The sequence below is a fragment of the Dendropsophus ebraccatus genome, chromosome 2 (assembly GCF_027789765.1).
Source record: "Dendropsophus ebraccatus isolate aDenEbr1 chromosome 2, aDenEbr1.pat, whole genome shotgun sequence".
Lineage (NCBI taxonomy): Eukaryota > Metazoa > Chordata > Amphibia > Anura > Hylidae > Dendropsophus > Dendropsophus ebraccatus.
This window is the reverse complement of record NC_091455.1, coordinates 68,143,244-68,158,194: the sequence shown is the minus strand read 5'-3', so window position 1 is coordinate 68,158,194 and position 14,951 is coordinate 68,143,244. Positions and strand designations below refer to the sequence as shown.

Here is a 14,951-nt window from a genome sequence, read left to right as displayed (position 1 = left end):
ATAAATGTACAATAATGCACATGGGGAGGAGGAATCCTCTATCCGAGTATCACATCGTCAGTACTGTGTTGGAAAAGACTTCAGAAGAGAAGGATTTAGGGGTAGTGATTTCTGACAGCCTTACAGCAATAACAGTAGTAAATTGAGCGGCAATGCCCTCTGCAGGGTGCAGGGCCACCTGTAGCATGGCAGCCACAAAATCTGTAGGCCTGTGTGGAAGCCCTAAAAAATGTTGTGTAGCTATGGGGCTCCTGTACTTCTCCAGACTCTGCCTATGTTTTCTTTTCTCTTCATTCATCCAGAATGGACAAGTGAAATGTTCAACAAGATGAAGAATCCTCACTTTACAGGAGCTGATCTGCCCAAAGCAATCACAGTGAACATAATTTAAAAATGATGGTCCTCTATGTGGAGGCCAGATAATGAAACTGAAACCAGGCATGGAGAGGTTATGCTGAATGGATTAGTCTAGTTTTCATAAGAAAAAACGTAATTGTGATCGTTTTTAAGATCGGTTAAGCCCATCTTTCACATCTTTGAAAGACTGTTTACACGAAGGGATCTGCAAATTTTTAGCAAACGACCGACGATTTTAGAACGTGCTAGAAGACCAAAATGAACAATTTCTTGCTCGTCGCTTGATTGTTTACTGTGTTTACACGGAACGATTATCGCTCAAATGCGATCCTTATTGTGAAAATTCGAATGATAATCGTTGTGTGTAAACGCTGCATTAGATAAAAGGGCATATTCCTGTTTGCTCCACCTATAATCTGGACCCACATTGATTATTACACACACCTTTGCACTTTGTTTGCCACTTGCCTGCCCCACTTGGTTGTTTTTTTATGATTGTTAATACAGTAAAGGCCAGGTCCTACCAGGATAGGCAACCACTAATGCTTAGTTCTGGGTTAGCAGCGACAGATGACAAAAAGCCCCCTTCAGTCAGTGCACTGCAGTTATTAGAATTAGAGAGGTGACATTATAGTCACACAATAAGGTCCTTCAGTACTGTCTCCTGGCAGCAGTTTTGACCTGATTTTTGCAAAATTGCAGTAAAAAGCAGTGATTTTTTGCAAATCATGGCAGAACTGTAGCCAAGAGACAATACACCACTGAAAGTCTAAATCTGTTTGGGTGGTGATGGGCCCCCCAGGATCTTAGGACCCCGGTCTGTCACCCAAAACGGACCAATTAAAATCCGCTACTGTTACTGAGGCTGGTAAAAGGAAAAAAAGAATGAGAGTTTAGAGCAGCACCTGCCTATTTAGCCAAACACTGGCCACTGGTTTTACCAGCCTGAGCAATACGTCAATAATTGTAGAACACCGAAATACCCCTTTAAAAATGAAGAGATCAGTTTTATAGATGGATTCTCTAGTGAAGATCTAGGGCAGCATGGCTCCAATTACTTTTCCTGTTTTTGCAGTGGTGTGTGCTGTGAACGCGCTGTCACATCTCGTGGTTGGAAGAAATCTTGAAGACATTGTAACTAATTTCCGAGCTTTCTACAGACAGCTTACGAGTGACGGACAGCTCCGATGGGTATAGTAATCGATTTGACCTTCGTATAACTTTATCTTCCTAAGTTTTCTGCAGTAAAAATAAATATCTCTTCTGTCAGCAAAAACTAATAGTTTTGTGACAAAGAAAAAAAAAGAAAATGTGTTTGGAGAATGTGAGCATCAGCGATATTTCTTGTTCTAAGTGTATGTTTGGTAAGTGGATTTTACTTTTACAAAATATATCACAGGCATCTAAAATGGATGTCAGGGTTGAGATGTTGTGCCGGCTCTCCCTAGCTCCTCTAAAAAGACAAAAGAAAGCGCTGTTATTTCTGCTTTCTCCAGTTTATCATACAGTTCATACCATAAATTTACAATAAAATATGGGAATAAGGTCACTCCAGGTAACATGAGAATCCAATGACTGTTTTCCCCAATACCTCCACATCAAAACTAATACCTTCATATACCTACAATACATACATAGCACACTTACAGGGGAAATAACATAGAATAAACCTTTAATACCTGTAATTTAAATTACATTGCAAATCTGTTCAATAGGAGGAAAACCTCCTCTCGTGAAATAAACCTTTAGAAATTTTGGAGAATTTCTTTTTAGACTTAGAATTATATTAAATAAAAATGTGGTTAATAGGACTCTGTCAGCTGCAATGGAGTCTCAAGCAGTGTTAGGTATGGGAGAGGAAGACAAGGAGACATTACAGCCCTCAGCTTGGGGAAGTCAATTCTTATGTTCTGAAAACACTGACAGATATATGAATGTACCATGTGTCTCATTGGCCTAACCAATATCTAGCAGATTGGAACGTGAATTGCAGCTGATAGATTTACTTTAAGTTTTCCAGTTGGTATGCTGGGTTCACAGTAGAATGGGCCACATTTTTTAACAATTCTAAGGGACCCTATTTTAGAAAATGATTATAAGCCGTATTTGGCCAATTATTGGCCGTTACTGCTGATAATTGCTAGGTATAATAGTCAGTGTTTAAAGGCAACGATCAGCCACTCTCTCCTATGCGCCATCCAGACAATCTAAAGAAAGTCTGGAACTAGGGCCAATCCTTGTCTACACCGAAGATTCTTCAGGCAGGACAGTCACCCTCAAAAGGAGAGGAAGAGGGACTGATCCCCAGTAAAGCAAAGGTGCACAGCCAAAGTACTATACTGACACTACGCTCTACTAGTTGAGGTAATCTTTGCTAGTCAGCTCCACCCAGAGACAGAGACCTGGGACTTGTACTATCTCACTCTTCGGACTAATATAGGCAGAAAGCAGTCAAATACAAAGATATCTAAACGTGAGTATGAGGATTCTTTGTTCAAGTATTCTATTCAACACATATCCCGGCAGAGTACTGTTACTACTTAGGCAAGGGCTCCTATCCAGCCTCTTCACTACCCTCACACACGAGTCTTCACTTTCCCTGCTTTCTTGGGCCTATCTAAAGTATTATCATATTTTTGCACTATCACCTGTCAGCAGTGTTGTATTGTTATATTGTGTATTGCACTGAAGCTTGCACACTAGGACAAGCATGTTCCAAAAATACTTTCTGTGTTGAAAATGCTGTGTTGCTACACTGCCTACTGTCTCTTCTGTGCTGTTCTGAGTTTACTGGGTTTGTGTCAATTGCCGCACCATTATTGGCAGCTGCAGTCGTATAAGACTACATCACAATGGATAAAACGTCACAGCCTTGCACTGCAAACAAAGGTGGTACAATGTGTCCTGCTCAAACCAGCAAGAATACTTGAAATACACGTCATTGTAGGCATGGTAATTGAGTCACTAGAATTTTGGAAAATGCTTTTTTTTTTTTTTTTTTTTAAGGTGGTGGTGGTGGGGATTTCTAGCAAAAATGATGGACATGAATTGAAGGGTATGCAGTGAATGAGGCTGTTAGCAGTTGGTTCTGTTCACTGTGGCCTGTCTGGCTACTGCATCTTATCAGCAGGGGGCACAGGGTGTCAGCATCCCCTGCCCAGATTAGTGAAAACCCTTCTAAACACTCAGTTTTCCTTGTTTTTCAGCTTTTTCCAGTTAATGACAAAGCTGGTGCTAGTGTCATGGAAGTACAATGAAATTAAAACTATAAAATAAAATAAAAAATGACCTTTTCTTTGCTATTCAAGGACTGATATTGAGATGTATGCCATGTTAAAACATTTAGTACAATCGTTCTCCTTAAATAAAGGATGCAAAAATGTTGTAAATGTTGTCAAGATAAAAAGATTCGGTTTTTTTCAACAAAACATGACAAGTATAATTTCCTATTTAATGGAAGTGCAGATAAATCCTGTGCTACCTCCTTGCATCCTTTGGAATACCATAGACCCTGGTTATACATCATTCCGATGATTTTCTTTCTTATATTTTATTAAGTTACAGTTTTCCCTCAGGCAATTTAATTTTCTGAGTCATCTTGATCTCTCTAAAAAAAAATCTTTTACGTCATAGTTTTCAGCATTTCACATATTTTTGGTCCAAGTTTTATTAAATTATTTATCACAAGGCACAATTACAAGACTTGTGTATACCATTTATCTTGTTAGTACGCTGTCAGGCTATAGTTAGTTGTAAGCGTTCTGAATATTTAGCAGCTTGGTTACAATGGTTAGATTCTACAGTAGCTGTTTATGAGGTTTAACTGGTTCAGGAAGTCACAGAGTGTATTCACATGAGGGGTGCACGTGCCGAAAAGTGCAAATGTGCAAGGACGGTGCTCAATTACTTTTTACAGTTCTGGAACAGGTTTTTTAGAATTTTGTTCAGGGACAACCATAACCTCTTTTAAAACAAAGAAACTATCTTTCTTTTTTTCAGATTGGTCCAGAAAAAGGAGTGGTGCAGCTGGCTACCTCTGCAGTTCTCAATGCGATATGGGATCTATGGGCCAAACAGGAAAAAAAGGTATTTTTTTTATATATCTGCTGAATGCTGCACAATTGTTAGATTTAATGGGAATGTACTTTTGGGGAAGGCATTTTTTTTTTTTTTACATTACCCGATCAACGCAGGAATCTTAGTGGCACAGTCGTTTTTTTAAAACGCTGCCCACTTCCAGCGCTGTGCATTGTTTTGTTCTATTGCACTGACCATTTTAGGCAGCTTCAATCCCCCTCCCCCCCCCCCGAGTGACAATATGCCCTTCCCTCTGTGATTTGAATAAACAGAGCGGCGTCACTTAGGGGAGGAGATATTGTCACACTGGGGGGGGGGGTACGGCCTGCCTAAAATGGTCAGTGCAATAGAACAAAACAATGCACAGTGCTGGAACCGGGCGGCGTTTTAAGAAAACGACTGTGCCAGCAAGATTCCTGCGCTGATCGGGTAATGTAAAAAAAAATATATAAAAATGCAGTGGGAACACTGCCAGTGCATGAAGCTAGACAGGTGCATAGGAACAAAAAGGCACAGAGCAGGAACCAGGCGGCATTTTGACAAAGGGACTGCCCCACCAGGATCCCTGTGCCATAGAGCTACAGAAGCGGACAAGGCACTACCCCACAAAATGATATATTCAATGAGACAGCACACTAAAAGATTCCTAGGGTGCTCAAACCGGATTGGCATGAAACAACATGAATCAAACCCACAAACAAAGGCATGCCAAATATATCGGTGGCACATCCAAAAATGAATATTAACAAAGTAAGTCAATTACAGTATAACAGGAATAAATTTTATTGGTACAAGAGGACAAGTGGGACACACAGGTTAAAAACACTTAAAATGCACAACCAAATCAAACATTGTGCCGTGTATGATAAGCACGGTACAAAGACAGGCTGATATAAAAATATATAAAGGATCCTCACTGGTGAGCTGCCTCTGGTGAATACATCCCAACCAGTGGACCTCAGCTGTAATATACAGACAACATCCCACTGCAACAGTCAGGCTGGCATCTTTGGCTCCTCAATTCTCCAGCACCCTTGCTAACTATTCCCTGACCTCTTCTGGCCTTTTACCTGCATTGTAAGCTGCTGAGTTCAGGCACTCACAATGTCACTGTCAAGTTTTGTAGGCAGTGGGCCTACAAATGTAACTGCAGCCCACATGAGTGTATGGTGGAGCAGCAAGCCGATGGCTCTAGTCTCCGCCATAGCATACAGCTACATCTGCATCCTAAGGACACAGATGTAGTTAAAAAGAGTGCAAGAAGCTTTTTTTCAATATTAACCCCACCCTTGTGTATATAAAGAGGGCCACACCATGTAAGTGAGTCTAGGGCCACAGTCACCTCTGCCCTATGACATCAGAATTTCCTAATAGTGTCTATGAAAATGTTTTTCTAAACAGGACAACCTGCAAGGAGTAAGCTAGCCTGCCCTGGTGCAGCAAGAGCCATATAATTTTAATAATAAAAGACCTGCTTGTTGATGGTTTTCTATCAATAACAGACTACACTGCAAATCATATAAAAAAACGTGTAAGGCTATAACCAAAAGTTTAAAGTGTCTGTGTTTGTTATAAAAAGCTTTTGTAATGTCATAGAGACAGGTTAAAAGTTTTGATCAGTCTGGGTCTGAGTGTTCAGACCTGTACCGATCATGAGACTGCGCGGGAGAGGACTGCACTGCTGCATGGTCTGCTCTCATCTCCTAAGCACACACTTCTCCCTACTCATTCTCATGATCGGTAAGGGTCTGAACACTCTCTCTGACATGTTAAACGTTTTTTTTATAATGACACTTTAACTATGATTGTTTAGAAAAGCAGTAAACAGTAGTACTTGGTATACAAGAAAACACCTTGCTGAAGTGCAAATCTTTTCTGATGGTCATTCTTGTCCTATCATTCACAGGAAATGAAGAATTATTAATACATGTATTATGTTAATTTTAAATAACATTTTATCTTGTAGCCCCTTTGGAAGCTGTTAGTTGATATGGTAAGTTTTTACATTTTTTTCTACTCACTATCTGTCATGTGATTTGCATGTCAAATGGCGCCAACTTTGCGCCATACATATTTCTAGGATGCCCCATCCCATACTGATGGTGCAGCCCAGGACAGAAACTCTAAAAAGAGAATTCTGTGGCATTTGTACTGAAAAGGCACCTGAGGTAGAGGCACTGACAGGGCTCAAAAAAAAGCAATACTAAAACAATGCTGACTATGCGGCTACCTTTTACATTATTCTATCATAATGTTGGAGTGTATGGAAATGCCTCAGCAATAATCACATGAGACTGATCATCCTCCTATATCCAGTTTCCTATCTAAAGTTTATGCTGAACAAAGCAAAAAAAAAAAAAGTGCACAACTTTCCAGAAAGTGTAAAACAGCCTTTAAAATACTTATTGACTAATACTATCTATGCATTATACACTAGACATTCAGAAAGTGGGACTGTCTGGGTTAGGTTGGGTCAGGAAACTGCTTGTGGTAGCTCTTGGCAGTGAGTTAGTAGTTAAAGGAGAAGTTCAGCAATTTATAGAATCAGGCAGCCGGCAGGGGGAGACTTGGGACCCCCCCACCCTCAAGTTGTGATCACGTCACCACTCAGGGTGGGGGAGAGGCTTGTCCCGGCTGATGGACTGGCTGCTCAGCCAATCAGTGTCTGGAATAGCGTCCCGCCCAGTCACTGACTGGCTGGGCGGCCAGTCCATCACCTGGGTCGTGACGTGGCAGCGCCAGAGAACCCAGAGCCTGGCAGGGGTCCCAGGCCGATCCCGCTGCTCGCCTCGGGCACGGGCAGAGGTAAGTTCAGACTTGTAATCAAATTCCCCCTGCCGGCTGCCTGATTTTATAAATCACCAGACTTCTCCTTTAAGCTTGCCATGCATTTTAGCTGTTGAAATCTGCAGCAGATCGCGTACATGTAAATGGACCCTGACACGGTCTTTTCTCTCCTCCTATTGGACGATGTTAACAAGGGTTTATACTGGGCTAGATGAATAAATTACTGACAACAATAAGTAATTTATAATTAAGTAGTTGCAGGAGAAGAAGGTTATTTTGTACTCCGTAGAAGATCACAATGGGGAGCTTGTTATTGTGTAGACTCATTTAGCAAAAACTATAGATAGTAAATGGAGTGGGCAGCAGAAAAGTGAACTGTTACTAAACCATTACAATGTATCTACAATATAAATGGTTATTTTGTTGAAACTAAAGCAATGTAGTTGTGGCGTTAATTGCATGCTAATAGCATCATTTATAATCCATTCTTCTCAACAGACTCCAGAACAGTTGGCGTTGTGTATTGATTTTAGATATATAACGGATGTATTGACTGAGGCACAAGCACTTGGTAAGCCTCATTCTTATACTTGAAATAAAATCATTGCCTTTTGCCTCCTGAGAAAGTTTAATATGCAATTTTATGTTACAGAAATTCTTCAAAATGGCAAGGGAAGACAGGAAACAAGAGGTAAAAAAAATGATCTCCACTTCACCCTTGTTTTTTCAACGCCAACCCACTATACTTGGTATCCACTAAACAGCTGGATGTGTACAATTTCACTATGGGCCCGTTCACACTAGGGCACGGAGTCTGCAGACGTGGGTCCCGAGTGGAATCTCTGCGCTGATTCCGTAGTGTAAATGGGCCCTAATATCTCCATACATGAGCTGACTAGTTGGGGGGGGGGGGGGGGGGGGGGGGGACGATATATAGGGCATGTTAATAGACTGTATTTACACACTTGGATAAAATAGTTTTTGTCCACGTGTGTATCACTATAGTGCTGTAGAATAATACAATAGTACAACACAACCTAAGAATTGCATATTCTCTGTGTAATAACAGACAGCTGTACTTGATTTTAGAGGAGCACATGTTAAAGAGTGGATACCCAGCATATACTACATCTTGTGCCTGGCTCGGCTACTCAGATGAAAACCTTCAAAAGGTTTGGGTGATTTCATTACCACGTAATCATGGGATAAATGTGCTATATTCGTTTTTTTAAAATGCCATTAAATTCTTCTATCGCTCTTACATTCTAGCTATGTTCTGATGCATTAAAGGAGGGCTGGACAAGGTGGGTATTGACAATGACTGGGGTATTTCTGTCGTATTTAACTCTACTCAAAGTTTTGTGCTCATTGACTGTCATTGAACAGTTTCCTTGTGACCTTGCCTCTGTATGACGGCCGAGTTGCTGAGAGCACAGAACACAAAATAAAGGTTGAAACCAATGAACAAGCATAGAAATTAGAGTCATAGTAAGTTAAAAAGATATATGCAGAGGAGAAAGACAAGCAAGTTGCAGGAAAGTGGGAAGGGTTCAGAAAGAAAGAAGAGAAGGGGAGAGACTGAGGCTGGGCAGGAAAAGGTCTGAACAGAGCCTATCAGACAACCTCACTAAAGCAACTTCCACTTCCACCTGTATTGCTATTACACTGTAAGGAAAGGCTGCTTTTCCCTCTGGTGCCCAGGGCTGGACCTTAACACCCTATTTTTCCTCTAATGTTTCCTAGTCTTTCCTAGTTAATGTACTGCTAAACTATAACTTCATTGTGTGAAAGGCTCTGAAGGGCAGTACTGAGGCTTCTATTGTTACTTAAACAATAAACATTTTTCCAAAAATGTTATTATATACTGTACCTTGTGGCCTACTAAAAAGCATTATTATTACTACAGTCCTAAAAGTCAGCTGTAAGCAATTTTATGAAACCTTTACTTTCAAGCCTAAAGGCCCTATTACACTGAACGATTATCAGTCTTACTTACCGCGTAGGCAATAATTGTTTAGTGTAATAGTACATGATCAGCCGACATGCACGATGTCTATGGCACATCGGTTTTTAGGAGTTGTGGGAGCAGGCCTCCGTTGACAATAGGCAGCCCGAACGATCTAAGGATTGTTTGTGCGGTCCCTCCCGCTGCTCCCTGCTTGTTGTCAGTTTGTGTAATAGCACAGGCTAGGAGCAGGGAATGAAGGGAAAGCGAGCGCTGAGATGACAGGTCAGCATTTGCTTCCCCCGGAACATTGCGCCGTGTAATACATCTAAAATCCATGTGATTAAAGTTTCTGAAGCAAGGAGACTTGATACAAGTGTATGAGTGAAATGTTCGAGGAATATTGAATGGTATTTGATTACAGTAAGTGTATGCGGTATTTAGCATTCAGCATTGTTTGGCAGGATTATGTAACATTACAAATGTATAACAGATTACTGTTTTCCTTCTCACTTAATTACATAAAGTGTTTCCTGTTCTCATAAATGGTGCTGGATTAAACATGCTAAACCCATCTTTATCAAGATGCACAAGTCCCCTGGGTCTATTTACTATTGCTTATGAGCTTAAAATGAACCTGTCGCAATGAAACACATTCTAATCTGCAGGCAGCATGTTATAGAGCAGGCGGAGCTGAGCGGACTGATATATAGTTTTGTGGGAAAGATTTAGATGTAAATCTCTGCACACAGTTGCATCCGTTTTTTGCAATCCGTTTTCATCCGTTTTTATTTATTTATTTATTTTTAAACGGATTGCAAAAACGGAGTGTGACCCTAGCCTTAGCCAAAAATGAACAGAGGTTTACATGAATAAACTACTAGTTATCCTGTAACATTTCCCATAAAACTTAATATCAATCCTTATATATAACATGCAGAATAGAATAGAATGCATTTTCAATGTGACTGATTCCCTTTAAATCCATGTATATATGTTTTGAGCCATACTTACTATTGTATGTATTTTTAGATTTAAAGTAAAAGTTGGGGCTGACTTACAAGATGACATAAGAAGATGCAAACTTATCCGGGATATGATTGGCCCTGACAACAAACTGGTATGTACTCTGACATGTAAGAAGAAACAATAGAGAGACAGTGCCCCTCTGCAAGGACTGTGAAATGGATCATTGTTCTCCAGCTCTTGACTTAGACCCCTTCTTTATACCGGAACTCCGGCAGAAAAAAAAAATTCTTTCAAATCAAGTTTTAAAGATTTGTAATTTACTTCTAGCTTTCCTGTACTTATCAGCTGCTGTATGTCCTACAGGAAGTTGTGAGTGCTCTCTGCTGCCACCTCTGTCCTAGTAGGAGAGACCATGTTACAGATTTTACAATGGACCAGGGAGCTTTAATAAATTTCTGCTATAATGATAAAGGATAGTACTATTTTTTCATGTATTATCACCTACGCCTAGCGTTATTCATTACAATGTTACTAAATAAGATTAAATACTGGACTTCAAAAACAGCTTCAGGGTTGTAACATTAGCCAAGCTAGTGAATGGGGATAAAGCATTTATCTGACACATGGTCCCGATACAATCTGAAATGATGGAGAGTTGGGGCAGGGGATGGGGGGGTGATGAGGTGAACTTGCATGTAATTTTTAAGGACTTCTCTTACATGCACATACCTAGTGGTGACCTTTCTGTGTGACAGGTCTACTGAAGAGAATAGACCCGATTGCCATCAGGGCCCTTGTAGAACTGAACATGTAAGGCATAGACATGTTCATACACATATACCCTCCTTCTGTAGAATTCAGCCCTGAATGTATCTGTAGTGCAGTGCAGGAGTACAAAGCTGAAGCATGTAGATAGTAGAAAAATAAGTCTAAAATCAATCTTATTTTTGTTAGTAAATGCAAAGGAAAAGCCGGCATATAGGTGTAAAGAACCAGGATTGTTAATGAAATAAGATGTTGATGAAATGCAGAAAACATCAAAGCAGATCATAACATCTAAAGTCATATTTTTAGGGGTTTTGTTTGGGCAATAAAAATTCCCAGTCATTTAGGTTATGAGACGTCCATCAGTTACACTGCGGAAAAGAAATTTGACATTTTTTTTACTTTTACTTTAAGATGCTTGATGCAAATCAGAGATGGGATGTGGATGAAGCCATTGCCTGGGTAAAAGAATTAGCTGTGTTTAAACCGTTATGGATTGAAGAACCTACATCACCAGATGATATACTTGGCCATGGAACAATTTCCAAGGTAAACTGTATCTATATTGATAAGTATATTTCATGGTAATAGTTGCCGGATGAGAGTTTTCCCATCTTTAATAATGGCGTGTTGCTAGAGTATACCATCACTTTATGATCATAGTGCTTAGAATGGGGCTAACTAACACTGTGGCCTCTTTATTGTAAGTATTATTTTTTCACTACTTGAATATGGGAAATGCTTAAGTTCCAAACACATCAGGTGTAGAGAAAAAAAACAACAACAGTAAACTGCACTGAATTTGGGTGTTCCAGAGGTCAAAACCCCACAGATCATACAGTGATGGCATATTCTAGCCATATGCCATCACATTAAAGAAAGATTATCATAAAGGGTGACATAAGGTAATGGGTGCAGAGACAGTGCCCCAGCCCTTGGGCCTCTACTACGTAAGACGTATTATAAATGGCACATAGTATGAGAGACCATGTTACAGGTTTTACATCCAGGGATCTTCACGTTACATTTCTGCTATAATGATAAAGGATAGTACTATTTATGAGGTATTATTATTATCACCTATGTCTAGCATTTTTCATTACAATGTTACTAAATAAGATTAAACGCCTACTTTAAAAAACAGCTTCAGGGTTGTAACATTAGCCAAGCTAATGAATGGGGATAAAGCATTAAGACTTTCATCTGACACATGGTCCCGGCACAATCTGAAATGATGGAGAGTTATCCTTTTTCTCCATTAACATTACAACCCTATTAGGTTACACTAGATGTCAGTCTCCTGTTTTTATTGCTGGGGCTACAACATTGAGCATGCTGTATCCTCATTGGTATGCTCGGAAGCTTCAACGACCAATCTGCACATTCAGCTGCATGTGACACTTACATTATCACCTGGATGTTGGTTATATACTTGTATCCTTAGCAAGTGGGTTTTTTTAGGGGGAGGGGTAGACATAGGGAATGGATAAAAAAAATCAATCATCAATATATCTAAAGCAGCTTGTTTCTTTATTAGGCCTTAGCACCACTGGGAATCGGAGTTGCTACAGGAGAGCAAGTGAGTGCTACTGTTCATAATGATGGGGCTGCCATGTGACAGCTGAGATACCTAAAAATGTTTATAGATTATGAGATTACAGGAATCTGAGAGGTTAACAGCTGCAGCCTTAGTGACCCTTCATCAGAGGGACTAGATTAAAGCCAGACATACAAGAGTCTATTCTACTTCTTGAACTAATTAAAAGCCCCAGTAGCATGGCACACTGACAAGTCTATGAGAATGTAGACTCCCTACCAGCAGGATGCCATAAGGAGAATCAGTACCTTCAGAAAGTCTAATGCAAAACACAGATATTTCTAGTAGTTTTCTGTGTGTTATCTGAATCATATAAATAAATGCTTTTATTTAAAAAAAAAAAAAAAAAGTTCTCATTCATTGTCAGTACAATCTTCCTAACGCAAGGTTTAATGGCATTGTACCATGTAATGTATTGTGAAAAAAAACTAAACAAACATTTTACGTCATTGGAGAGCTGTAGTTTTTGTTAGTACTATTACACCCCAACATGATATATTAGGAATGATCGAATTTTCAGGTTCTGAGAACTCGAACCATTTCATTCAACATGGCTCGAGTTTGAACAAACCTGAAAATTCCAGCTGTTTGATCATCTCGAAGTGTGATATGCTGTGGAATATAGTGGTGCTATGTTAAAGTGAATGTACCACTAGGTACATTACTCTGTGTTTTTTACATGGCGCAGGGATGCTGGAGCTGCAATTCTTTTTTTGAACCGCCGCCAGGTCTATCCCTGAGCACCAGCCGGGCATGAAACAATGGGGGCAGGCCGTCGGCCTTTAGTGTGACCATCTTCCCTCTGTGACACGGCTCTATTGATTCTAATGGAGCCGCGTCACAGAGGGGAGGGGGTTTCATCACACTGGGGGCCGGCGGGCCTGCCCCCAGTGCTTCATGCCTGGCCGGTGCTCAGGAATACACCGGTGCCATGCACAGGAACCAGGAGGCGATTAAAAAAAAAGAACGGCATCCCTGCGCTGGTGCCAGCTTGTTCAAGAAAAAAAGTAGTGGTATATTCACTTTAAAGAATGTTACTTTATTGATATTAATGTGTACACAAAGTAAAACAGAGAAATGTAAAAGTTTGGGTATGTTTTAAATAAATAATTTAAAAACGGCTTTGATTTATTGACTGTTTAATGTCCTCAACCTGTTTTCGCTATAACTCTCATTTACCAATATTAAGTCTCCTTATTTTTCTTTGCCCAGTGCCACAACAGAGTAATGTTTAAACAGTTTCTACAAGCCCACTCCCTCCAGTATCTCCAGATCGACAGCTGCAGATTGGGAAGTGTGAATGAAAACCTTTCTGTTCTGCTCATGGCCAAGAAATTCAATAGTAAGACTATAATTATAATCCAGCAACAGCAGAGGATACACAACTGCTACAGGGCATCATCAGTGTTCACTTCTGATACACTGGCTGCCATATTAGCTCTCATTATTTCAAAATATCTATAGTTTTGTTTTGTTGGTTTGTTTTTGTTTCATTTGAACAGATCTAAGGCCGCCCAGTATCCACACAGTATTTATGCTTAGTATTTTGCAACCAAAACCAGGAGTGGATTGAAACTGCCGAAGTTCGGGTTCGTATGAACCCAAACGCTCAGCATCAGATTCCCGCTGTCTGCTCGCTCCGTTCAGTGGGTGGATACAGCAGGGGGACCGCCTGGAAAACTGGGATACAGCCTATGGCTATGGCTGTATCCCAGTTTTCCAGGCGGTCCTCCCGCTGTATCCACCCACTCCACGGAGCGGGCAGACAGCGGGAATCATTTCCGAGAGTTCGGGTTCGGTTCGGACCATCCCTACTATGTTCACACACTGTTGAAATTGAGTGGATGGCCGTGATTTAATAGCAAATAATTACTCTTATAATAGCGCTCTGGAATTAAGGGTGCTTTATAAATAAAAAAAATAAATGATATTATTACAAAATATAAACATACACTGTTAAGAAAAATAAAGGGAATACTAAAAGGCGGCATCTTTTAGTCCATAGCATCAATGCTGTCATCATGCAGGAACTGCTGTCACACTTTAGCCATATGAGGTCTAGCACTGTCATGTATCAGAAGGAACCCAAGGCCTACTGCACCTAAATAAGGTCTCACAATGGGTCTGAGGAGCTCATCCCGGTACCTAATGGCGGTCAGGGTACCCCTGGCTGGCACATAAAAGGCTGTGCGGCCATCCAGAGAAATGCCACCCCACACCATTACTCACCCACTGCCACACTGGTTATGCTGGAGGATGTTGCAGGCAGCAGAACATTCTTTACAGTGTCCTGACTGTCATGTGGGCTCAGTGTAAACCCACTCTCATTCGTGAAGAGCACAGGGCGCCAATGTCGAATCTTGGTGCAAATGCATGGATTTTAGTGGCCTGCTGGGTCATTTTGCAGGGCTCTGACACTGCTCCTCCTTGCACAAAGGAGGAGGTAGTGATCCT

The 14,951-nt window shown here is 40.6% G+C and overlaps 1 protein-coding gene across 3 annotated transcripts in view; it reads left to right on the top strand.

Annotated features, from left to right (window-relative positions):
• The window catches only part of ENOSF1 (enolase superfamily member 1), a 66,000-nt gene that overhangs the window by 43,699 nt on the left and 7,350 nt on the right, over nt 1-14,951 (top strand). For 2 of the 3 annotated variants that reach the window (XM_069957720.1, XM_069957721.1), the window contains 11 exons: nt 1,433-1,548; nt 4,357-4,443; nt 6,401-6,427; nt 7,720-7,792; nt 7,874-7,912; nt 8,311-8,393; nt 8,491-8,525; nt 10,199-10,286; nt 11,315-11,449; nt 12,438-12,479; nt 13,710-13,839. In XM_069957720.1, the coding sequence (XP_069813821.1) occupies nt 1,433-1,548; nt 4,357-4,443; nt 6,401-6,427; nt 7,720-7,792; nt 7,874-7,912; nt 8,311-8,393; nt 8,491-8,525; nt 10,199-10,286; nt 11,315-11,449; nt 12,438-12,479; nt 13,710-13,839 (855 nt within the window). The other variant, XM_069957722.1, reaches the window with a different exon arrangement.